General features: G+C 49.1%; 1 protein-coding gene across 3 annotated transcripts in view; it reads right to left on the reverse strand.

Moving 5' to 3' along the window:
- HRH2 (histamine receptor H2) overlaps positions 1-26,456 on the reverse strand; it is a 79,195-nt gene that overhangs the window by 24,986 nt on the left and 27,753 nt on the right. Inside the window, exon 3 of one of the 3 annotated variants that reach the window (XM_023259433.2) lies at positions 880-3,793. The exons of 1 other annotated variant lie outside the window; for it this stretch is intronic. In XM_023259433.2, the coding sequence (XP_023115201.2) occupies positions 3,601-3,793 (193 nt within the window). In that variant the 3' untranslated portion in view covers positions 880-3,600. Of the gene's footprint in view, positions 1-879; positions 3,794-24,903; positions 25,460-26,456 lie in introns of those variants that run through there. One more of the 3 variants, XM_045035204.1, reaches the window with a different exon arrangement.

Here is a 26,456-nt window from a genome sequence, read left to right on the forward strand (position 1 = left end):
CTTCCCTGCCTCCGGGGACATTCGACAAGGCGCGCGCCTCTGGGCCTTCTCTGCAAGGCCCCACGGTCAGGATTCCACAGCCTCCTCCGGCTTCTTCCCTTCCCTCCCAGGGGACACTGCTCACCCCTGTCCTCAAACGGTGACCTCGACTCTGGTCAGCTCCCCCTTTCACTTTCCAAACCCTCTCATCGGTGCCTTTGGGACTCACTCCTGGCACAAACTCCGTGAACTTCTTCTTGACCTGGTGGTCCCTTGCCTGTGCCTACTCTACTGCAGAATTCCTTGACGGACACGTTTTCCATTTAAAAAAAATTTTTTTTTCAACGTTTGTTTATTTTTGGGACAGAGAGAGACAGAGCATGAACGGGGGAGGGGCAGAGAGAGAGGGAGACACAGAATCGGAAACAGGCTCCAGGCTCCGAGCCATCAGCCCAGAGCCCGACGCGGGGCTCGAACTCACGGACCGCGAGATAGTGACCTGGCTGAAGCCGGACGCCCAACCGACTGCGCCACCCAGGCGCCCCTCGTTTTCCATTTTAAAGATCTCCTCTTCTCCTACTTCACAAAGGCGTCTCGGAAGCTGGCAATTTCAGAAATACTCCCTTCTATAAACCCTTATCGAGAGCCTACCACGTACCTCGCTCACAGGGCAAGCGAGACAAAGGCCTGATCCGACCAGCCTGTCCTTCATTGCCAGCATGGTGTCCTATGATGAAACCTTGTTCCCTGAGGACTCTTTTACTTTTTAAGGTAGCTTCCAAGTTGGCCTTTACCGCAGTGTTTTCTCATAACTCTTTTTCTAAATCAAGACACGCCGTACGATGAAGTCTGGGGAGTATTCCTCACCAGGAAGTGAAAAAATAAAACCGCAAGGCAGCATCTGTTTCGATAGCTTTATTGGAACATGGTCGCAACACAGAACACGGATCTGGGGACCCACCGCAGACACTCCTCCTCTAGACAGCATGTGCCCCACTTCTGCAGCCAGCAGAGGCTCTAGGAAGCCTCCAGAAGGGTGGCGGCAGCTCAGAGACAGACCCGAAGGAGGCCCCTGCAGTGGCAGGTGGCGTGTGGGCACGATGGGTTGGAGCCCTGACCAGCTGAGACCGTGATCAGCCAGACCAGTCTTATGCCTCCAACTACTTGGCCATGACTTAGAGACCCACCTGCCTTAGACCCCCAAGAAAACTTGAGGAAGGGATTCTGGGGCTTCCAGATGGAATCCAGGCAAGAAATTGAGCATCTCTGAGGGCCACTGGGGCAAATCATGCCTTCAAGTATGCTGGCAGATAAACCACTTAAAGCCCCTGCTATGTGCCAAACGCTCTTCTAGGGGCTAGACATACAAAGGTCCAAAGAAATAGGCAGGGCCCATGACCTCCTGCGTGGGGGAGACGGACAGAGAACCACACAGATGACTGTAAATTACAAACAATCAATGGCTTCTGAGGACCGTTCTGGGGTATGTGGGGGAGGCCTGACCTAATAGGGTGGGTCAAGGAAGACTTCCTCAAGAAGTGATATTTCAGCTGAGATCTCATGGTCTCACGTCATGGAAACAGCCTTGTGCATGGCCTAGTAGCTGCAAAGAGCAATAAAATAAACAAACAAAAGAGAGAAGCCAGTGGGGTTGGGGTGAAGCGACAGAGGGGACCATGGCAGGAGGAGGCTGGAGGGACAGGTCAGGGCTGACCATGCAGGGCTGGTGGGCCATGAGAAAGACGGTTTCTTGCATGCGCGACGTGACCATATTAGTGTTTTGCACAGCCTGTTGTGGCTGTTGGGTGGGGAGGCAGGCTGGAGGAAGGCCAGCAGGGAACATGGAGAGCTGTCAGGAAGCTGTCTCGGCAGTGGGGCCGAGTGGGGACAGGGCAGGTGCAGAGAATCAAGCAGAAGGTGGGGACATGTGGAACTAGGGCTCAAGAAAACTGAGCAAGAGGAGCTAGAAAGGGAGGTGCCAAGGCTGACCTCCTTGGCCGGTGGCTCGGGCTCTAAAGCCAGTGGGAGACGTCTGTCTGAGACCGGGAACCCGGAGAGGAGCAGGTGCAGCGAAAAGGTCTAGAGTGTGGTTGTGGACACGCTAAAAGCGAGGTGCCTTTGAAACACCCAGGCTGGAGGTCGTGGCTGGAAAGCCACAGTCGTGGCTGGAAAGCTCCCAGAGGAAGCTTGGGGTCCAGGTACAAATCTGTGAGTCATTTCCTCACAGGGAAGCCTCCTGGTAACTTCGGTTAAGAGGGCGCAGACGAGGTCACAGAGGGAGAGAAATCGCAGTGAGAAGAGAAAGCCCTTGGGACAGGCACACCGGACAGCCGGGGAGAGGACAGTGAGTCGCAAGAGGGCTGAGAAGGCATAGGTGTGCAGGGAGGGGGACACCACGAGGGGGTCTTGGAACCAAGGAAGGAGTGGGCTCAGGGAGGGGCAGTGGTTAGCAGTGAGGGTCCACGCACACCCTCATTTCTCCAGGCTGTCATCACCCTCACTGCCTTGGGTCTCATCAACAACCCTGTAAATAGGCCATCTTACCCCCTTGGACAGAGGAGTCAAGAGATGGCCAGAAAGATCGCTACTGACGCACCCAAGGTTACGTATCCAGCAGAGGGCGCTGTGGGGCCAACTCCCCCCACCCGGCAAGGCCACCTCTCCCTCTAGGACTCCGGCGCACTAACCACCACCGCCCACCCGGGACCTGCTCCGAATGTTCGAATGCTCGCTCCGCTCCACACCACTTCTTGATGAAAAGCACCAGAGAGGGTTAGTACTGCAGCATGAAGGGATCCCCTAGGCTCCGGCTCTGAGCCTCGCTAAGAGGCAGGTAGGCTGAGTCAAGGAAATACCTTGATCTCTCTCCTGAGAAGCAGTGCAAGGTCATGGCAAGAGCCTGGGCTTGAAGCCGGGCTTTTTACCCATGCTCCCACTTGCTAATTCTCTGCACAGCTATTTTTTCGAGTGCCTCCTATGAGCCGGGAACACATACTAGCTGAGTACCCTGAGGCAGGCCCCGGTCTTCTCTGAGCCGCAGTTTCTACTCTGTCAAGTAGGTTGGTGATTCTTACCACATGTTATAAGGATTATGTGAACTCATGTAGATGAAGTACCCCGCACACAGAAGGTGCTCATTAAAGGCTAATTTCCTTCCTTTCCTTTCTCTTCTCTTCCCTTCCCTCTCCTTTCCTCTCCTTCATCCTACAGAACCCATGAGGGAGTGAGAGACTAACTCTTTATGGCAACGCCGTCTGCTGTGCTCAGAGGGCCTGCGCGTTCCTGCACGTACAAATCCATGCACACACCTGTGCACGCACCTCCAACGTCCAGCCATCTCTGCTCGTGACTCAGGGCCAGCACCAACGTGAGCTCTGAACCCATGGGATTCAGCGGACCCAGACCCAGGAGAGTTCTGAGCACCTGCTGAGAATGCCCGGCACAGGACAGGCCGCACCACACTAGACCCAAGGACCCCGGCACCCCGCTGTGTGCTCTGGGACTCCCTAGACTCGGGCTAGGGCGCATCTTCGGTGGCTCTGGGGGCTTCTGGGTCCTTAATGGCTCCAGGAGTCAAATCTTGGTGACCAGAAGCAGTATCTTCTGTGTCCTGGGCTGGGTCTAGACAGCCTCGGAGGGCAGAGTCCTCACCGCTTCCTGGGGTGGTGTCCTCAGTGGCTCCTCGGACAGTGGCTCGCCTGGCTGCTCCTCTGAGGGGCCTCTCACGTGTCTCTGGAGGAACCTAAGCCCCCACAGACTCTTGCAGCAGCTTAGAAGGTTGCTGGAGCACACAGTGCAGGATAGCGCTGGCTTCCTGAGGAGACACAAGCACAGGTCAGGGCTGAGGTGACCATGGAGCAAGGCCAGTGGGCCCAGGACCTAGCCTCTGGCCTTTGCTTCCTCTAAGCTGGCCTTGGGAAGGGTGGGGTGGGATGGGGTGGGAGCCCTTCCTTTGCCACCAGGGCTGCCCACGTGCAGCCGGGACTTCCCTCAACCCACAAAGGAGAGCATCCAGGAGACGTGCTTTCCGATCTCAAGTCTGCTTCTAACATCCTCTGTGTGCCCCTGAACTCCTCTGAACCCCAAACGGAGGAAAAAATAACCACCTTTCCAATTCTTGGCAGGATTAAGTGTTACACAATATGTACGAAGGTATCCCACACATTGTCTAGCTCACAATAGGAGCCCAGGTAATGTGTGCTGTTTCTGACTCTAGATGAAATGATTCCCGAACAATCTACAGCACTCCTTGCAGGAGTTCGGGGGAAGGCTGGGAGAAGAAGACACACAGATTTATTCAGCCTTGACTTAAAATCAGTTGCGAACACATCTGTCCATTGGAAAGTGTGCTCCCTAAAGGCAAGGCACTTGCCCCGACAATTATGGCTGGCATATAGTAGTTCCTCCGTTAATCTCTGTTGAGTCAATCTGATCAAAGAATAGATCGCTGAAGACTGAGTTAGCCCAAAGCTTGGTAGGAAAGTTTTTTTTTTTTTAATTTTTTTTTTCAACGTTTATTTATTTTTGGGACAGAGAGAGACAGAGCATGAACGGGGGAGGGGCAGAGAGAGAGGGAGACACAGAATCGGAAACAGGCTCCAGGCTCTGAGCCATCAGCCCAGAGCCCGACGCGGGGCTCGAACTCACGGACCGCGAGATCGTGACCTGGCTGAAGTCGGACGCTTAACCGACTGCGCCACCCAGGCGCCCCGGTAGGAAAGTTTTTAACAAAGCATTTGGCATACACTTTGAGGAATAAGAGGATTTCCCTCACTTCTGGGCATACACATTTCCTTGGCCCCGTTGCCGGCTACAGTGTGGATGGCCGACCTGCTTTTCTCTTTAGCTACTTTCAGGGAGTCAGAATTCCCTCATCACTTTTATTTCAAGCTTCATGAAGTCAGAGGGAAAGGCTCAGCGTGGCGCCCCTGTTTTCAGTGCCTGGAGACCTACCCAACACCTGCAGATCTCCCTTTATGACCGAGAACAGGTGGCAGGCTGGAGCTTTGGTCAGGCGATTGGGTCTGGTCAAACTTTGATCAGACCTTGTTTTGTGTCATTGTATCTATGTTCACGAGTTCTTTGTGTTTTCCACAAGTGATAGTACATTTCCGTTTATGGTGACAATATCAAGTTTCCTCGTAAATAAATTTCAGCGCAAAGTGTGTTATCATGCAGGTGGGAGAAGACTATGGGCTGGACTGGATGGGGAAGGGAATGCGCAAGCAGCTGCGGTTTGGGGAGTGCGGTTCCTCGTCCCCGACACATTCCAGCTCACCCTCAGTGCAAACACAGGAGAAGCTAAGTATTGCATGGTGACCTTAGAGACTCTGTCTGGGGTCTCTGTAGCTCCAGGGCAGGACAAAATAGCTCTGTCTAAAGCCATCAATGCCTCCTACTTCCTGGCTTCCCTGCCTAGGCTGGAGTGGTAACTTTCCTTGTCGGTTTCAAGCTGGGAGCCACGCATTGCTTGAGACCCGCTGCAGTTCCTCAGGGTGTCCTGTGAAACTCACACGGGGCCTCAGCTCCTGCCATCATCTGTTAAGGTAATCTGGCTGCCAGAGGAATCAAACTCCCTTCTACATAAAGAGAGCAAAGAGCACCGAGCTCGCCTTTAGAATCTGTTAGATGGGGGTTGTGGGTTTGGATGCCTGGCTTTGTAAGACACAGATGACAGTGGCCGCCGACCCCCTAGCTTTCCTAGGTGTGTAGGTACGCTCCAGCTTAGCCACTGCTAGAGTCCTCGAGTGGCCCAAACTCTCTCTGTAGGTCTGGCCAGCCCTTCTCTCCCCAGAACACCTGCCCTCGCCTGGACCTCAAGGTCATACCCCTGGCACCTCCGAGGCTCCAGTCCTCCATGCCAGCCAGTGTACATATTTGACCAAGCAGGCAGGTATCTACCCTTGGATTAACATTCCAGACGCAGCTCTGATAAACTGATTTTCACTGAAATTATCAAAGAAAAGCTAGCTGTGGCTAGGAAAGAACTACCTCCCTTCAAACGAGCTTCCACATCACTTAAAATAATATTATTATGGAAATATCACATGATCCTGGTAAAAAATTCAGGCCGGAGAGACGAGCAAAACAAAGAAAATAAACATCTCAAATAACTCCTCTACTCAGCCATACCTTTTTGTTACCTGTCCATTCTGTCATTAAATATTTTTAAATGAAATACGTTATACACCCAAAGAGACTACATAAAAAAACAAAAATGCATCATTTAAAGAATATAAAAGAATACGAAAATGGATACCAGTATAACCACCTCTCAGGTTACGAAACAGAATTTACCAGGAACTGACTTGTTTCAGCAAATACTTATGTATCCCTAAAAAACATATTGCAGTGTTCTGCCTGCATTTTACTTTTTGGGTCGGGTGGGGGTGGGGGGGAGGCTGTAAATTACAGCTTTTTTCTTTTCATGAAATAATAATTAATTCAGCAGTATTGTCATTTTCCAAACGGGGACAATCCAGATTTAGCTCCCACAAGGCTGTTCACAGATGATAATCATCTTGAAATAAAACTTGAGTGGACAAATGTGATTTATCTGCCCCACATGCCTTCCTTTGGGAACCATCCACTCCCCACGGCATGTGGTCCGGGTGGGAGTGCAATCACTGGGCCCCATCCCCTAGGGGATGCCTTTGGATTAAGCTATCCACGTGGCAACAGTGACTGCTTGAGAGGTGAGTCCATAACTCAAACTGGGAGAAAGAGAGTCCTTTCCACGACTACTGTATCTTTCTTATGAGGCAGAGAAGCTGGGAGCATGTGAAACAAAGGTAAGTCAAGGGCTATCCAACTGAATTACTATCGCTTGCAACCGAAACACTTTTGTCTAATACAACAACACAGAGCATTAGTTGAGGTAGACTATTTCCAATAATAATATGGTCAGCAAAACAACCTTCTACAACATTTTATAACTAAACACAACCAACCTTCTAGACTTTATGATCACAGCAGTGCTCTAAACCCTTTATGGCTGTAAACAAAACAACTTTTACGATATTTTGGAACCGCAAACGTAAGTTTCACATGCCTGGAAAGACCTTCCACCTATTTGACGTTTTGAGTGCATTTAAAAGGCTCGAAAAAAATACTGGCTTGTTTATCGCTTAATACACAGTTGCAGATACTAAAATTTTGGTTATTTAATGCATGTAGTGGTTTTGAGCATACACAATCTCTCAGTATACATCTCAATCATTATCACTTAGGTAAGAAGCATAAACTTATGTAGTAACTATAATTTACTCTGGACTAAAACATGCCACTGCTTGTAAAAAAAAAACAGAAAAAAAACAAAGATTGAAACTACAAATCGAAAGTATTTAAAATTTAGTATTTCCCTTTTATATAAATGAAATCATGTCTTATGATTGTTTTTCTGTAGCTACCTTTTGTTGTTACTGTTTAATGCCATATTTTTTTTCAGTTAATTGAAACTGTGTTGATGCATGTCCCTGCAGTTCATTGCCACTGTTGTAAAGTAGTCCATTACATTGTACTCCAATTTATTTGTCCATTCACCTGTCGATGCACATCTGAGTTGTTTCCTTTTTTTTTTTTTTTGTCATGTCCTTCTCATACTTGCTTTTGAATTTATACTATAATGGCCTCATCAAATGAATAGGAGAGTTTCCCTTTTTCTCTCCTCTGATAGAGTCTGTGCAGAATTGGAATGATTTGTTCTTGGAGTACTTGGCAGAACTCCTTTGCAAAACCAAGTACTACTGGTGTTTCGTTCATTTTATTTATTTTTAATGGTTACAGGACCATTCCAGTTTTCTCTTTCATTCCAAGTCAGTTCTGGGAAGTTCTATTTTGCTAGAAAAAATTCCCTAGGGGCGCCTGGGTGGCGCAGTCGGTTAAGCGTCCGACTTCAGCCAGGTCACGATCTCGCGGTCCGTGAGTTCGAGCCCCGCGTCAGGCTCTGGGCTGATGGCTCGGAGCCTGGAGCCTGTTTCTGATTCTGTGTCTCCCTCTCTCTCTGCCCCTCCCCCGTTCATGCTCTGTCTCTCTCTGTCCCCAAAATAAATAAACGTTAAAAAAAAATTAAAAAAAAATTCCCTATATCTGAGTTTTCTGTTGTTTAGGGCATAGAATGGATTACAGCACTCTTATTATCTTTCTTAATCTCTGTAACATCTAAAATTTCTAAAGTAATACCCTCCATACTTATTGCTTATTTATGATGTTTGTGATTAATCTTTGTAGTTCTGTAAATTTTACTTTACGTATTTTTGAAGCTAGTTTATTGGGTATGTACAAGTTGAGAATTACTATCATTCCAGTAAATAGAATCTTTTTCAAAATATGGTGACCATATTTATCTTTAGTAATATATTTTGCTTAAAATTCACTTTGTCTGATATTAATATAGCTACCCAGATTTCTTTTGGTTAGTATTTGCCTAGCATATTGTATTTTTCTTTCCTTATACTTTCAACATTTCTGTTTCCTTAAGTCTATTTCTTGCAAAAAAACATTTGTTTAGGTTAAAAAAAAAAACAAATCGGACAGCCTTTATTTTTCTTAAGTGGTCAGTTTATTCCATCTACACGTATCATGATTACTGATATACCTTGACTGATTTCTTCAATGTGATTTTGTGTTTTATATTTGCCCCACCTCTAACCTTTCCTGTGTTTTCTCGCTTTGCTTTAAATTTTTTTTTTAACGTTTATTTATTTTTGAGACAGAGAGAGACAGAGCATGAACGGGGGAGGGGCAGAGAGGGAGGGAGACACAGAATCGGAAGCAGGCTCCAGGCTCCGAGCCATCAGCCCAGAGCCCGACGCGGGGCTCGAACTCACGGACCGCGAGATCGTGACCTGGCTGAAGTCGGACGCTTAACCGACCGAGCCACCCAGGCGCCCCTCTCGCTTTGCTTTAAATTGCCTTTTCTCCCCTCATTCTCTTGCTTTCTTATCTTGTGGAATCTCTAGCCTCTTATAAAATAATTTTAAGATGCATATTTAACATAATAAAGGCTAGTGGCGTGGAGCCCTCCTCCGCTCCTTAGTTTGCCATCCATGCCAGCTGTAAGTTGGGATGAGACATTCAGCTAAATTTCAATATTGTGTAGACGGTACTATGTTACAGAGTCCAGAGAGACTGGTAGGGTTAGTATTTCCTGACCCCCTCCATAGTCCCATGGCCCGTCCCGCCCTGAGCCCTAACCCTTGAAGCTAGGGTGTAAATGGGGTTCTTGAGGGCACGTAACGCAGTGTCCACACAGTAAGTACCTATGGTAAGCAGTTGTCGTTTTCACCTTTTCCTATCATCGAGTCCCCTTCTCTTTGGGATCCAGCCTTCCTCACTCTTTGCCCACGTGAGGGAGGGGGTTGACCTCTTACTCTTCGCCCTGGCTCCAGGCCTGGGTGCAGAGGTAGACACGTGCCCCCACCCCCAGCCCCCAGCCAACGAAACATAGGCCTGTAACTTTTTGGTTGCAAAAGTTGGAACCATAGGAAAGGACACATTTCCCACTGGACCTGCCAAGGTGGTAAGATGTGACCTCGGAGCTGCTGGCGGGACCCCAGGGAGACTCTGACCGAGGCTGAAGTTAACACAGGGTGGAACTGAGTTGAAAGGGGGAGAAGGATAAATTTCTGACGACGTTTGTGCATTTGGATCCAGCCATCCTTGAAGCTACTCTTGTTCTCCACAGTTTTATGAGCCGGTTCCCCACCTCCACCAATCCCAGCCTCTTTTAACTGGGATTCTGCTGCTGGTGGTCAACAGTGTCCTAGTAATATTCCTAGAATCTGAATTTGAATTTGAATCTGAATCCCCTCTTTTCATACGGAGGGTGTTATAATATATTCAGCCACCCACAGTCTGGATCTCATTTCAGTGCCACGCTCTGTAGAGGAAGCCTTGCCCAGGTCCTCCCCGAACCTGGGTTTTCTCATCTGTGAAATAAGTTGATAAGAGCAACCTCACAGGACATACAGTTAATGACTGTCAGTGCGCTTTTCTATAACCTTCTATTGCTTATAGTACAAATTATCACACAGAACCACCACGTGCACACATCCCCCTGCTATTACTTCTACCTGTGTCTTTGCACACGTCCCGTTGCTTGAAATGCCTTTCTCTTCTTGCCGTTCAACTTCTACTTCTGTTTCAAGGTTCTGTTCAGGCATCACCTCCTGTGGGAAGCTGTCTCCGAGGCTTCCCGGGATCGCCGAAATCTGCCCCAGCTCCTGGAGCCCCTCTGCTGAGGCCCTGACCTCCTTGGGTTAACTATCAGTTTCCCTGTCTATTTCCCAGACTAAAGCCAGGCACCGGACCTCTCGTCTGCATCCCAGTGTCCAAGTTTATCGTAGGCGTTCAGCCATGTGTGTGAAAAGGAAAAACCCAATAAATGTCAGTTTCGATAGTGATTCTCCCATGTTCCGACTTCCCCAATTCACAGATTGGCAGAAACAGAAGCACTTCCCCCGCCACTCTGGCAGTGCCTCTGCTGTGTGAGGTAGCCCATGCCGGCTTTATTTCCATATCTACCTCCCTGTGGCTAGCCTGGAAGAGCCTCGTGGGCAGGAACGTCGGGAAGGGCAGCGAGGGACGCCGGCCGTTTCAGCCAGCACCTCTGAGGCTAGCCATGTGCCGGAGAAAGTGTGGGATTTGGGACGAGGAGTCCTGAGTGTGGTTTGAGACCTCCTCATTCTCCTGCCGTTGGGTCGCAGTCAACTCCATGCCTTCTCCTGGGGACAATTCCAGCGAAAGGGCTGGGAGAGGGAGGCCCCCCCTTCCCCCTCCCTTGTCTCCCGCAGCGGGCCCAGCCATTGGCTGCTTTGTACCTTAGGGTCACCGAGAACCAGCGGTCGGGGGACTGTGTGTTGAGGGTCTGGGCTCACGTCTGAACCCAGGTCCTTGCTCTCCGGTTCCCAACAACACGGCAGAACCAACCACTGCCCGTGTCAGTTTCACCTACATCCTGGGAACTGGGTCACCGGAAGTCTTTTCTCTTCTATGAGGAAATGCAAGTGGAGATTAGAAAGGGGAAGAGGCTCTCTCACATCCTCAGAGCCAGCCACAACCCACCAGGGGTCTCTCCCCTGCCTCAAGCTTCTGTCATAATGAGGGGTGACCCCCCCCCCTCCAGGCCAGACCTAATTTCGGGTTGCTCTGAAGTAAGCTATGAGGTGGCAATCTGGGGACACCACGATGCCCAGACACCAATCAGAGCATTATCTTCCTATACCTGTGTTCCGGCCACAAATTGATAGTGCCTGATAGGCCGAAATGACCGAACTTCAGGCCTCTCTGCTCATGAAAGAAACTAATTTTTCACGCCCTTCTCATAATTTTCTGGAAGCAAACACGGAGAATTTGCCTACACCAGCATCTGCTTTGAAGGGACGGTGGAGAGGTCTTTCTGTCCTTCAGCAGCCAATGCCAACAGCAAACTGGACAGAGGCTTCCTGCAGGAGCTTCGGTCACACGCTCAGTTCACCTTCATGCCAGACAAGGTGAGAGGCTTCCCGGAACTCCCTGGGACTCAGTTGATATAAAGAGGTAACAGTCATAAACCATTGGGCCCTTTAAATTTTCTCCCCATGACAAGGGAAATAGGTGGTGACGGTCCAAAAGCTTTAGGCTCCTAAAAGGGGTCTTGATTAGGGACCTCACAGGACATGCATCCCTGAGTGCTGGAGCGTCACAGCCTGGGACGGCTCTGGGAACTCAATGACGGAGGGGTTGGCTGCGACTCTAGCAGTCCCCGAGGGGCCGGCCACAGAGCAAGTATAGTGAGTTGTACTGGCGAGTGAATAAGTGATTCACAAGAACTAGCATTTACTCAGTGCTCATGCGCTAGGTCCTGACTGGGCGGTTTTGCATCCTTTTTCCACTTAACCACTGGCACTATGAGGCAAGCACCGGTGTCCCATTTCACAGACCAGAAAACTGAGGCTCTGGGCATCTCAGCGATGCCCCTAGGACACCCCATAGCAAAACTCAAATATGAAACAACGGTCGTTGTCTCCCACCTGCACCCCCTTCCCACTGGGGCACGCTCCTTCTGGAAGACCAGACTGAATGAATTTGATAGAACCAGCTAGTATGAGAGATGTGGAGACGGTTAAGGGCGGGGCCGCTGGTCTCAAGTGACTCACGGGTGAGGGTTGGTGTGTGGACACACATAGCCGTGTGGGTGTGTGAGCGCGTGCCAGGGCCTGTGTCCGGGCGGGTATGGGCAAGACTGTGCGGCACAGAACCATTCCTGGCTCCGGGCCTCAGGGGAAGCGACGTGGAGCAGGTGGCATCTGAGCTGGGCCTGGGGCGATGGGTGGGAACTGAAAGGGGATGTGGGGAGGGGGGGAGGTCTCTTTGGGCAGAGGAGGCAGCCTGAGCTGAGGGCTGTGTTCTGACAGCAGGGGTGCCTAGTTCATCCGGAGAAGGAGGAGCCCGGGGATGTAGCTGGGGAGGAGACGGCACGGGATCCTATAGCCAGGACATGATGGGCGCGGTGGGAGGGTCTGCATGGGACCTGGCAGGTGCTGGAAGCTGCAGGATGTGGGGGGGGGGGGGTCAGGAGCCCACCGATGGACAGTCTCAGCTCGTGGCCTGCCCTGGCCCTTCTCCATGATTTTACAACTATGTGGGTCAGTGAGATGGCACCCGAGTGAGTGCCGGGCATGGGGAAGGAGCGTGACCCCTTTGTCCCGTGTGCCCACCACGGGGAGGGCAGAGGCTGCAGGGCGTGGGGCTGCGCAGTGTTCAGGGGTGTTCTCTCTAAGACTCTCGGTCACCAGTCATGTTGAGCATTTACCGTGTGCCTGGCCTGCCAGGTGGGCACCACCCACATCTTTGCAGATGAGGGGAGCAGCCCTTCATGGAATTAAGTGACCTGACCAAGGCCACACAGCGTGTGGGTGGAGGAATGGGGTTCTTGCCATGTCTGCTTGGTCCAAAGCCTGTGCTCTGAGCCCTGAGAGAAAGCAAGTGATAGCCGCCATCCCCGGAGCGACCCACCCCCCCACTCTGGCTCTCAGCATTTATAAGTATGAGCTCATTTAATCCACACACCAACCCCATGGGGTAAGTGCTATTACTCTCCCCGTCGATGGAGGAGAAAACTAAGGCACAGAGAGGTTAGGAAACCTGCCCGAGGTCACACAGCCAGTAAGTGGAGCTGGGTGTTACAGCATGCTGGGCTTGTTGCTTGAAAAACCGAAGGCGTGGGGGGCCCTAGTTCCACTCAACCCCTCCTGTGCCTCCACGTTATCCACGTCCTGCGGCTGTACTCGGACCGCCGAATAATAAAGTGCTCATGGGTTGGGCACTTAACCCTGAACTCTCCAGCACCTACATGACACATAGGATATAGTCGTTAACTTCTTATCTCTGACAGACGAGGAAGTCTGGGCCCCGAGAACTTTAGTCAGTTGCTCAGCGACTCCCAGCAAGCAAGTGGCAGAGCCTTGAGGGAGCCCAGTGTGGCCCGGCTGTAAAGCTGGAGATGCCCTGCCCACTCTGCCCCCTTCCAATACACAACGTGGCTCTCGGGGAGGCCGCGCATCCTCCGTCGATCTGGGTCACGCTCCGTTCCACCCTGGTCCCAGCCTTGTGCTTCCCCCGCCCTGTTGCTCAAACCCTCCAGTAACCCCCACGAAACCGGCATGGTTGCCCAAGCCTCTCCTTGAGACTACAGAACGTTTTGTAAAACTGAAGAAGGTTCCAGAGCCCCTGCCCTCTTGCACCAGTGGGTGCTTATGTCGGAAGAACCCAGGGCCCCCGAGTCAATTATCAAAGTCATTTCCTATCACTCGTTCTGCCCTACTTTTGTGAGGCAGGCGAAGTGGCATGCCCATTTTGCAGATGGGGGGACTGAGGCTCAGGCAGGCCTGGCATTTGCCCAAGGTCAGGTGTGGTCAGGTGCTGCATCGTGGACCGAGCTCCCTGCATCACCATGCTGGTCTCTTCGGTTTGAGACTTGTTTGCTCTGAATGGCTCAGGACCTGGACGTGTGACAGGGCCTCCTCTCTCTGACGGCTCCTTCCCGGCCCTTTCAAAGACTCTTCTCCCCTCTTCCCTGTCCCCTCCGCCCCCTCTGGCCCCTTCTCCTTGCATCTATGTCCTGCCCTGGCCAGCCCCCGCCTTACAGCCCTTCCAAGATGCTTCCCTTATGTGGCTTTGAGGAAGTGATACCTTCAGATGTGGCTGGCGGCAGGGAGGCCAACAGCCTGTCTAAAAAACAACCGTGCAAAGTGTAACAAAAGGCTTAAAATCTCCCTCCCCTTCTACCAGTAATGCTCTTCCCAGAAATTCAGTTTCTAGGGAAATAATCTGAGAGACACAAAATATCCTCTGCGTGGAGATGTTCATCACAGGGTTGCTTATAATAGAAAAAAAAAAAAAAGTGGACACAACAGCAAAGTACGTAGGGAAACATTTCAGTCAGTGACGAGGCTCTTCATGCACCCCTCCCCCCGCAAGCAAACTGCCATGGGCCGGTGTCCACTGAGAGATACCCCCACATGCCAGGCACTGTTCTTAGGCCTTCATATTTATTCTCTCCTTTAATCCTGACGATTTTTTTTAAGTTGGGACTTAAAACGCCCCCATTTGCAGACAAACAAACTGAGGCAAGGAGAGGCTAGGTAAACTGCCCAAGGTCAGAAGCTTCCGGGCACCCCGACTCCACCAGACTCAACCACTCCCAGAGCCGTGGCGGTGACTGATGACCATCACCAGGAGTTAGTTGTTGAGGGCAGGCCAACGTGCCAGGCGCTTCTCCCTCTTGCTAGTCCCCATTGCCATTGCTGCCCCCCACCATCCAGGCCGGCGAGGGCACAGATGATTCCTTAGGCCCCAGACAGAAACAGCAGTGAGAAAGTCTTAGGGTGTTTGGCGTTCAAGAGCCCATGAGAGCAGTCCCCCACCACCCAGAGAGGAGGGACCAGCTGGGGGCTGGGCCAGGAGCCTAGAGTTAGGTGGGAGAGTAGGCCCTGCCCCTGCCGCCCTCCCTCGGGGTCACTGGGGTGACTGGAGGCAAGGTGGGGGTCACTGAAGGACGAGTGTGGGGGTCTGAACGCATAGGGGCTTGTGCCCTACTCCCAGCTGGAAGCCAGGACAAGGGAGGGATCCCTTGCACCCCAATTCCTCTGCTCCCATGGGGGGTGCAGGGGGTCCCCCAGATCTCCTGGACCTACGGTGAGCCCCAGCACATGACTGGGCTTTGAGGCCTGCCTGCTGGGAGAGGTCCAGGGGGCTGGGAACCTGCAGCAGAGGCCAAAGCCCCTGAGAGAATGTGGTTGGTCTTCGGCAGTGCCAGATAGAGCCCAGGAGTAGGTCAGCGGTGTCCCCGGGCCCGACCATGGCGCAAACACCATGGAGGGAACCTGGCAGGACAGGTCCATCGCGGTCCAGAGGGTGCTGTGGGGGTCAGACAGCCTGGGGAACTTCGCTTACCCTGGTGGGAAGGAGATGGTTGGGGGCGGGGGAGGAGAGTGGAGACGATCTCGTATTGAGTTGGTTCAACTTCCGAAGTCACCACGTTTACAGCTGGAAGTGACTGAGCTCTCAGACCTGGAAAGCATGCGTTTCTCCAGCTTCCACGAAATGGTCCACGGGCACCCAGAGCGGAATGCAGCAAAGAATCTTACAGCTGGGCGGGCACAGGGCACTAACAGCCCTGTTCCTTTCTCCAGCCTGGGACAGAGGTGCTGTAAGGACCAGCCTCACTTTTCAGATGGGGACAGAGTCCTAGAGAGGGGAGGACTTGCTCAAGATCAACTAGCCAGCACCACGGGGAGATCAGCCCTCAGAGCTCTCTCAGCAGACCACGGCACTACACGGCATCGCGTTGCCCACGAGCGCACCCCTCTCCCCACGCTGTCCCTTTGCCCAGAATGGCACCTCTGCTCCTCAGCTTAGAAAATTCCAACTGTCCTTCAGGAGTCAGCTGAGACGTTCTGAGACATCACCTCCCTCTGGGCCCTTGGTAAAGGAAGAGTGGACGAATGAATCAGTAAGACTTAGCAGCCCCCAAAACAGGAGACATGTGGCTGAGGAACTCAAAGTGTGTCACCTCTTGTTGCCAGGATATTAAAGCCACGTTGGCTCAGGAAAAGCCTGAAGGGAGGAGACAGCCATGATTTCAGGGATTGCATAAGACGGCAACAGAAATGGGGTTTCTCTTTGACTTTCCATTTGAATGTTCCCTTGCAACAGTGATTAAGTATTTATAGATACTGTGTTTCCGAAATCAGTGTGGAAGTTCCCTGAATCCTCTGGGCATTGGGACTGCCTTGCCGCCCATCCCAAATGTCCATCCCTGGGTCACAATGGCACGTGTTCAGTCCTGGAATGAGGAAGACCGGAGTCTCATCCACGGGCCTGTGATGCCCAAGCCTGTGACCCTCCCTCCACCCTGCAACCTCCTGCACAATCCGTACAGAGAAGCGGACCCACCGAGGCTTTGTAGAACCACTTTTTGCTACTTTTTGCCAGTTGGGACAAGCTCCCCTGTCCCCTCCTTTCTACCTCTGGGCAGAGAGTAAGTGGTCCACAAACCCCAGGAGAGACTCAGGGGCTGTGGACACCCTGAAATGCACAGTGGGTCTCAGGCATTACCCTACTCCTGTCCCCCAACGCTGCCACACACAGCCCCTACGGGTTTAATGAACACCCAAAAGCTGAGAGGCCTGTGACCCACTGCTGTTTCTGTAGGAGCAGTGGCAGCTGGCAGAAATCTTAGCTCTCTTTAACAGATGAGGAAACTGGGGCTCAGAGAGGGATGCGATCTTCTCACGGCCACACAGCCAGTCAGTGGCAGAGGCGCTGAGACATCCAGATCCCCCACCTGCCAGGCTGGGGTTCTTTCGGCAAGCCCCGCCGTGCACCTGGTCTGCACCCCTACCTGCACTCACAGCTTGGGTCGTGACAAGGACACATTTTCCTGAATTTGCCTCCGTAACTCAGAAGGATGCATTAGTATGAAAAACATGTTCTTCGCTGCCCTTGCCAGAAGATTCTTGACACAAACACCCTGGGGGGTTGGCATAAAATCTCTCCCTTGTTAAGCATTTATATATAATGAGGGTGGAAGTGGTCCCTTGAGACTGATCCAAGCCCCCCCATTTTCGGAGGAGAGATATGAGGCTCAGGGGTCAGGGCCTGATTTGAACAATTCAGTGGCACAGCTGCGATACGAATCCACAAAGCCTTGAACTTTCCAGCTGCTCCTTTGTAGAGGGGTGAAAGAGAGGAAGGAAGGAAGGAAGGAAGGAAGGAAGGAAGGAAGGAAGGAAGGAAGAAGGCAGGCAGGCTACCACTTACTAAGCATCTACTCTACGCTAGGTGCTTTGTATAAATTGATGCTGAGCCTTATTGCTATCCCCACAGGGAGACATCTTCATCCCTGTTGTGCAGATGAGCAAGCCGAAGCTCAGAGAGAGCAGGCCATGGGCCCGGGGTCACAGAGCCCAGCAAGTGCTGGGGCTGGAACTGACACCCATTTCTTTCCCCTACACCAAGGGCTGGCAGCAGGCCAAATCCAGCCTACCAACCTATTTTTGTTGAAATGGTGGTGGTGGTGGTGATAGGGGGGAATCAATAGAAGAATAACATTTCAGGACTCATGAAAATGATATGGAATTCGAATTTCCACGTCCATCATAAAGTTTTATTGGAACACAGCCATCCCCATTCATTTACGTATTGTCTGTGGCTGCTTTCACATCGAAAGAGCAGAGTTGAGTAGTGGCGACAAAGAACATACGGGTTGCAAAGCCCAAACTATCTACTATCTGGCTCTTTGCAGATAAGATTTGCTGACTCCTGCCTGATGCCATGCAATTTCCCAGGGAGCCTGGAAAGTCCGCAGAGCTTCCCTTGTCCCTGCGCAAGGGCGTCAGGGCTGAAACCCAGGCCTCCTCCTGTTTGCCAAGCTGTATGCTCTGGGGCTGGATCCCCTGGAGAGGGGACCTTCACTCATTTGTTCACCTGGAGTGTTCACCCTCTTCTTATGGGGAGAAAGCTACTAGCAGTGGCCCCAAATGCACAGTTCCCCCTTCCCGCCTCATCACAGCCCCTGGGAAGGCAGCCCCAAAGCATGTCCCATCAGATCTGCTGCAGAAGGAGTGGATAGCGAAGGTGGGGAACAAGCAGGGGCAGGGGTCTGCATGAAGCCAGAGGGAGGGAGGGGGGATGGCCTGGGCACGAGCTGGGGCTTCTAGCTGGCTTCAAAGGCACAATTCCCAGGGAGAGAAATGAGGAGTTGTCTACCTTTCAAGTGACTCCTGGGAAGTCACTATTTATTCTCCTTGACTTTTAAGGCTGTAAAAGGCTTCCCACCCACCCACCCCCCTCTCTCTCTGCTCTTCTTCCCCTAACTTCCTCTCTGGGGGTAGAAAGGAATCTCATTCCCCCAATGCTCAGAAGAGACAGAAGATGCAAAGGATTAATTTCTTGCTGTAGCCTGTCTGCTCTCCTGCAGCTGTGCTGAAGCATGAGCACTGCAGGCCTGGGAACGGGTGTTCTGGGCAGGTGGCAGGGACAAGGGGAGTCTAGGGGTCCATGATACAGCCTCATGCCTGGAGCTCCCCAAACAAGGGCTATAAATAGCCAAAAGCTTCCATAAAGCCCAAGCGCTTTAGTGAATGGGACCATGGATGCAGGAGGGGTAGAAGGAAGAAACAGAGGGAAGAAAAGAAAACACAAAACAGAAAGGAAGAAAGGAAGGAAGGAAGAAAAGGCAGACAGAAGGGACCTGGAAGACATCATGCTACATGAAAAAGCAGGGCACGACAGACCACATATTGTATGAAATGTCCAGAATAGGCAAATCCGTAGAGATAGAAAACAGATTAGTGGTTTCTTGGCTGGGGGCCGGTAGGGGATTGGGATCGGGAGGTGATCGCAAAAGGCTACAGGGTTTCATTCGGGGGGTGATGAAAATGTTCTATGATTGGTTGTGGTGATGCGGCACAGCTCCGTGAATATACTAAAAACCAGTGAATTGTATACTGAAGTGGCTGAATTGCGCAGTATGTGAAGTATGCCTCAATAAAACTGTTACGGGAAAGGAATAAAGATGGAAGTTGGTGTCCAAGATGGCGGCGTAGGAAGACCCTGAAATCGCCTTCTCCCATGGACACACCAAGTCTACGGCTGCACATGGAACAATTCCTGCTGACAAAGGATGGAAATGTAGCGGCACATTTCTGTCCGCAACAAGGCATAGAAGGGCCACATCAAGACAAGAGAGACAGAGATGCAGTCTCACCAAAAACCTCAACCCCGGCGGGATAATTCACAATACGGGAAGATCTCATGGGTCTGGACTCTCTCTCTGAGGAGAGAGGGGTTTGTGCTACACATTGGGCACCCCAACCTGTTGCACTTGCACTGAAGAGATGAGGCCCCCAAGCATCTGGCTTTGGAAACCAGTGGGCCTTATGTCCAGGAAACCTGGGGTCTGTGGAGACGAGATACTCCTTTGAGGGACTTATGGCTCATGCACGGACTCGCTCATCAGGGGACCAGCAGAAAGGCAGCAGTTTAAGAGGTGACTGGATTGTACGTGCAGGAGATGCATTTGCGAACCTAGATTTTTTTTTGGGGGGGGGGCAGAGGGAGAGGGAGAGAGAATCCCAAGCAGGCTCCGCGCTGTCAATGCAGAGCTCGACGCAGTGCTCGATCCCAGGAACAGTGAGATCATGACCTGAGCTGAAATCAAGAGTTAGATGCTTAATCGATGGAGCCACCCAGGCATGCTGCAGCCACCCAGGCGGGCTGCATTTTGCTAATCTTACAGTATTCGCCAGAGAGGGCAGAGGTCAGTTAGGACTCTGGGGATGGAGGTGCTGGTGAGCGCCATTTTTGCATTTTCCCTCTACCTTGCTAGCACAGCTAGGTAGGCCCCAGCCTCAACACTCTCTGACAGCCTCACTAAAGCTGGTGGGCAAGTGCAATCCACATGGGGGATACCCCTCGATCACCCGCCCCTTGTGGCCAGAGGTGCTTGTGTTTCCGGGCCCCGTGGGACCCAGACAGTTCTGGGAAGGCTACTATACCCAGGGCACTGCACAGACAGCAGACTGAAACATAAGTCCCACCTGCTTCTGAAAAAAGCCCATCTACTTGTCCTAGAGCTTTAACCCGAGGGACAGGCTTCAGGTTTGCCAGACATCTAGAGGCTACCGAGGCACTCTCAGGGAATGTAGGCAAGGAGAAAGCCTTCCTCGGCATCTCTTAGAAAAGAGCTTACACACTTGCCTGGAGCCCTGATTTTTGCAACAGTTGCCCAGAGGACACCTCCAGATTTCGTGGTCTGGAGGCCAGCAAGGTTTACAATTACAGTCCCACAGGACTATATATATTCGCATACTTAAAAAGCTGCTGCTTAAGGATCTGGCTTCCAATCAGCCTGAAATTAGGTGCTGCCTATGATTACTCCCTTTGGAACACTGGCAGGTCTGGGCATACCTTCAACAACAGAGGCCTATCAAGAATAAATCAGGATGGGGCCCCTGCGTGGCTCAGTCGGTTAAGCGTCTGACTTCAGCTCAGGTCATGAGCTCACGGTTTGTGCTGGCAGCTTCAGATTCTGTGTCTCCCTCTTTCTCTACCCCACCCCCACTCACGCTCCTCTGTCTCTCTCTTTCAAAAGTAAAATTAACATAAAAAAATTAAAAAAAAAAGAATAAATCAGGCTACTCAGACAATCACAAAGGGACAAGTAAGAGCTGGGGCAAGGTTGAATGATAAGGTTCATTTCCTGTATAAGGCCACTCTTTCAAGACTGGGGGAGGTAGCTGTTTTGACTAATACATGGAAACAAACACAGAGAGGCAAGCAAAATGAGGAAACAGAGGGATATGCTCCAAATCAAAGAACAAGACACAAAATGTCAGAAAAAGATCTTGATGAAACAGAGACAATCATCTACCTGTTAAAGAATGCAAAGTAATGCTCATGAAGATTCTTAGGAGAAGGATTGAAGTGAGAACTTCAATGAAGAGACAGAAAATACAAGAAAGTGCCAAACAGAAGTGACAGAGCTGAAGAATACAATAATGGAACTGAAAAATACACTAGAGGGGTTCAAGAGCAGACCAGATGAAGCAGAAGAACAGATCAGTGACTTGGAAGACAGAGCAGGAGAACTCACCAAGAGAGAAAAAGAATTTTAAAAAGCGAAGATAGTTTCAGAGACTTATGGGAGAACATGAAGCAGGGTCACATTTGCTTTATAGGGGTCCCAGAAGGAAAAGAGAGAAAGGGGCAGAAAATTTGTGTGAAGAAATAATGGCTGAAAACTTCTCTAACCTGGGAGCAGAAACAAACATCGAGGAAGCTTGGAGAGCTCTGGATAAGATGAAACCAAAGAGAATCACATGAAGACGCATTATAATTGAAATGCCAAAACTTAAAAAGAGAATCTCCAAAGTAGCAAGAGAAGACAACTTCCTGCATACAAGAGAATTCCCATAAGATCATAAGCTGATTTCTTGGCAGAAACTTTGCAGGCCAGAAGGGAGTGGCATGATATATTCAAATTGCTGAAAGGAAAAAACTTCCAGCCAAGAATACTCTACTCATCAAGGTTATCGTTCAGAATTGAAGGAGAGATCATGAGTTTTCCAGACAAGCAGAAGTTAAAGGAGTTCATCACCGGTGGCCTTACATGAAATATTAAAGGGACTTCTTTCAGCTGTAAAGAAAAGGCACGAACTAATAACAAGAAAATACATGAAAGTAAAAATATGACTAGTAAAGGTAGCGGATTAACCATGCATAAAGCTAGTATAAAGGTTAAAAGATAAAAGTAGTAAAATTAACTAAAACTATAATAATTAGTTAAGTGATATACAAAATAAAAGAATGGAAATATGACGTGAAAATCATAAAACATGGGGGAGGGATATAGAGTTTTTAGAATGCATTCAAGTTCAAGTTGCTATCAGCTCAAATGAGACATCTGTATACACTGTTCTATGTGAACCTCATGGTAACCATGCGGCAAAAACCTACAGCAAAACATAATGAGAAAGGAATCTAAACCTAACACTAAAGAAAGGCATAAAACCACAAAGGAAGAGAGCGAAAGAAGAAGAACAAAAACAGTGAGGAACTATGAAACATCCAGAAAACAACTGACAAAATGGCCGTACGCACATACTTCCCAATCAGTGTCAACTATATTCTGCCTACAAGAGACTTACTTCAGATCGAAGGACACACACACACACACATACACACACACTGAAAGGGAAGGGGTGAAAAAAGATATTCCATGGAAATGGAAATGAAAAGAAAGCTGGTTTAGCCCTACCTATATCAGACAAAATAGACTTTAAAACAAAGACTGATAAAAGACAAAAAAAGGGCACTATGTAATGATAAAGGGGTCAACACAACAAGATGGCAACACTTATAAATACGTATGTGCCAGCAGAGGAGCACCTAAATATAGAAAGCCAATACTAACAGAGAAACTGACAGCAATACAATGATTGTAGGGGACGTTAAAACTCCACTTTCAAAAATGGATAGATCATTGAGACAAAAAAATCAACAGAGAAACATTGGCCTTAAATGACACATTAGGCCAGATGGACTGAAAAGATATATACAGAATATTCCATCCCCAAACAGCAGAATACACATCCTCTTCAAACACGTACGGAACATTCTCCAGGGCACATTACATGTTAGGCCACAAAACAAGTCTCAATAAATTTGAGAAGACTGAAATCATATCAGGCATCTTCTCTGACCACAACGGTATGGAACTAGGAATTAATTACAAAAGGAAAACTGGAAAAATCACAAATACATGGAGATTAAAAAAGATATTACTGAACAACCAATGGGTCAAGGAAGAAATCAAAGGGAAAATACAAAAAAAAAAAAAACCTTGAGATAAAGGAAAATGGAATGACAACAATCCAAAATTGATGGGATACAGCAAAAGCAGTTCTAAGAGGGAAGTTCATAGGGATACAGGCCTACCTCAAGAAATAAGAAAAATCCCAAATAAATAATCAAACTTTACACCTAAAGAAACTAGAAAAAGAAGAACCAATGAAGCCCTAAGTTAGTAGAAGTAAAGAAATAATAAAGGTCAGAGCAGAAATAAATGAAACAGAGACCAAAAAAAGAAAAAAAAAAAAAAGAAAAGACCCATGAAACTAAGATATGGTTCTTTGAAAAAGAAACAAAATTGACAAACCTTTAGCCAGACTCATCCTAAGAAAAAGGGAGAAGGCTCAAATAAGTGAAATAAAAAATGAAAGAAGAAAAGTTATAACTGATAGCATAGAAATATAAAGGATTATAAGAGACTGACAAGAACAATTATACATTAACAAATGGACAAATTGGAAGAAATGGATACATTCCTAGAAACATGCAATCTTCTAAAACTGAATCATGAAGAAATAGAAAACTGGAATAGACCGATTACCAATTGTTAAAGAGACTGAATTAGTAATCAAAATTCCCCCCTCCCACTCCCTCCGAAAAATCCTAACAAACAAAAGTCCAAAACCACACAGCTTCACTGGTGAATTCTACCAAACATTTAAAGATTTAATACTTACCCTTCTCAAACTCTTCCAAAAAATTGAAGAGGCGGGAATACTTCCAAACTCATGTTAGGGCCAGCATTACCCTGATCCAAAATCAGACATGGACACCATAGAGAAAAAGAAAATTACAGGCCAATATCCCTGATAAACGTTGATGCAAAAATCCTCAACAAAATATTAGCATGTCAAATTCAACAATACATTAAAAGAACCACATACCATGATCAAGTGGGATTTATTCCAAGGATGCAACCATGCAAGCATGGTTCATCTCAAATTAATCAATGTGATACACTACTTTCACAAAAAAGTGTATAAAAATCATATGATCATCTCTGGGGTGCCTGGGTGGCTTAGTTGGTTAAGCACCTGACTCTTAATTTTGGCTCAGGTCATGATCTCACGGTTTGTGGGTTGAAGTCCTGCATTGGGCTCTGCACTGACAGCATGGAACTTGCTTGGGATTCTCGCTCTCCCTCTCTCTCTGCCCCTCCCCTGCTCATGCATGTTCTCTTCTCCCTTTCTCTCTCTCAAAATAAATAAATAAACATTAAAAAAATTCATGATTGGGGCACCTGGGTGGCTTAATCAGTTAAACGTTCGACTTCAGCTGAGGTCATGATCTCGTGGTTTGTGAGTTCGAGCCCCGCGTCAGGCTCTGTGCTGACAGCGTGGAGCCTGGAGCCTGCTTTGGATTCTGTGTCTCCCTCTCTTTTTTCCCCTTTCCCACCCCTGCTCACTCTCTCTCTCTCTCTCTTTCAAAAATAAATAAATATTAAAATTTTTTTTTAAATCATGATCATCTCAATAGATGCAGAAGCATTTGCCAAAATTCAATATCCATTTATGATACAAGAAAACTCTCAAGAAAGTGGGTATACAAGGAACATACTTCAATATATTAAAGGCCACATATGACAAACCCACAGCTTACGTCATACTCAACAGTGAAAAGCTGAAAGCTTTTCCTCTAAGATCAAGAACAAGACAAGGATGTCCCCTCTTGCCATTTTTATTCAACACCATATTGGAAGTCGTAGCCACAGCAGTTAGACAAGAAAAAGAAATTAAAAGCACCCAAATTGGAAAGGAAGAAGTAAAACTGTTGCTACTTGCTGATGACATGATACGATATCCAGAAAACCCTAAAGACTGCACCAAAAAACTGTTATAAATGAATTCAGCAAAGTTGCAGGATACAAAATCAACATACAGAAATCTGTTGCATTTCTCTACAGTAATAATGAACTATCAGAAAGAGAAATTAAGAAAACAGTGTCTTTAACAACTGAATCAAAAAGAATAAAATACCTAGGAATAAATTTAACTAAGGTGGGGAAAGACCTGTACACTGAAAACTATAAAATACTGACCAGAGAAATTGAAGACACAAATAAATGTCAAGACATTCCATGCTCATGGACTGAGAGAAGTGACATTGCTAAAATGTCCATACTGTCCAAAGCAAGATTCGATGCAATCCATATCAGAATTCTGATGGCTTTTTTCACAGAACTAGAACAAATAATTCTAAAATGTGTATGGAACCATGAAAGACTTTCTCCAGCCAAAGCAATCTTGAGAAAGAAAAACAAAGCTGGAGGTATCACACTCGGATTTCAAACCATACCGCTACACTACAGTAATCAAAACAATATGGCATTGGCGTAAAAACAGACATAGATCAACGGACCAGGATAGAGAGCCCAGAAACAAACCCACACCAACCTGTAAGCAGTGGTGGGGTGGGACTTCTACTGGGGCTCCCTAGTTCCACACCAGAAGCAGGAGAATACCCCAGCAGCTTTGCTGGGTAACAGCCAGGCACAGAGGCAGAGGTAACAAAGCAGCCAGTGGGATTCCAGTGTGCAGGGGGGCGGCCAGGCCCCTTCCTTAGGGGGGAGCTGCTCTGGGCACCTCTGCAAAAAGCACCATAAAGGCTGTTAAGAAATGCTGGAATCAGTGTGCCAAAAAAAGTTAGACTACTTTAGAACCCAAACGATAAGAGTAAACAAAGCGAGGCTCTTGGCGGGGTAAGCTACGGGAAACTTCCTTTCTGAGCAACACTCCTTAAGAAGAATGCGCGCACGGCTCCTGGAACTCTTTCACGCCAGCTGCATCCGCAGAGGCCGAACTTGGAGCAGCCGATGAAGTCAACCCCCCACTCTCTTGTGCCGCCAACCTCTGGCCAAACCCGGACATTGCCGGGGAGACATCACGGACAGCCACAGAGCAGCAGGCTGTCGGGAACCGTGGGCTCCCACCCCTCTCGGAAGCTCCCTTTCTGTGCCCTCGGTGCGAGTTACCTCACCTCTCTGGGCTCCCATGTAACACGGCCAGGGGGAAGGGCTGGGTTACCGTTAGGGGTGTCTTCCCTCTCCAACACCTGATTCAGAGCCTGTGGTTGGCTTCTGCTGTGAGGCCCGCCCCTGACACCACTATTTGGAGGGAGGCCCGTTGTGACATCCAAGTTAGAAAAGGGAACCAGGAATTTCTGCCTCCCACTAGTTCCTGCAACTTCCCTCTTTGAGTCTTGGTTTCCTGATCTCTGAAGTGAGGGCAGCATTATGCACCTCTTAGAGTTCTTGGGATACCAGAACTAGATATTCACGCATTCATGCATTCATGCATTCGTTCATCCAACAAATATTACTGTGCCCATCCTATTAGGGATACAACAGTGAACAACACAGACACGGTCCTGCCCTTGGGGAGCATGCTGTCCGGGGGTGCAGACATTAAACACACAGAAGGCCATCAAGAGGAATAAGATAGTCTGGACTGAGGCAAGGGTGCGTGGGGTACACGGCCTGAGAGGTCAGGATGAGACCTTTGTATTTTATTCCAAGAGCATCAGGAGTGGAAATCTGCTCTCTGGCTGCGGAGGGAGGGAGAGCAGATGGGGAGGGGGGCCTG

The sequence above is a fragment of the Felis catus genome, chromosome A1 (genome assembly GCF_018350175.1).
Source record: "Felis catus isolate Fca126 chromosome A1, F.catus_Fca126_mat1.0, whole genome shotgun sequence".
In the NCBI taxonomy this organism is placed as follows: Eukaryota; Metazoa; Chordata; class Mammalia; order Carnivora; family Felidae; genus Felis; species Felis catus.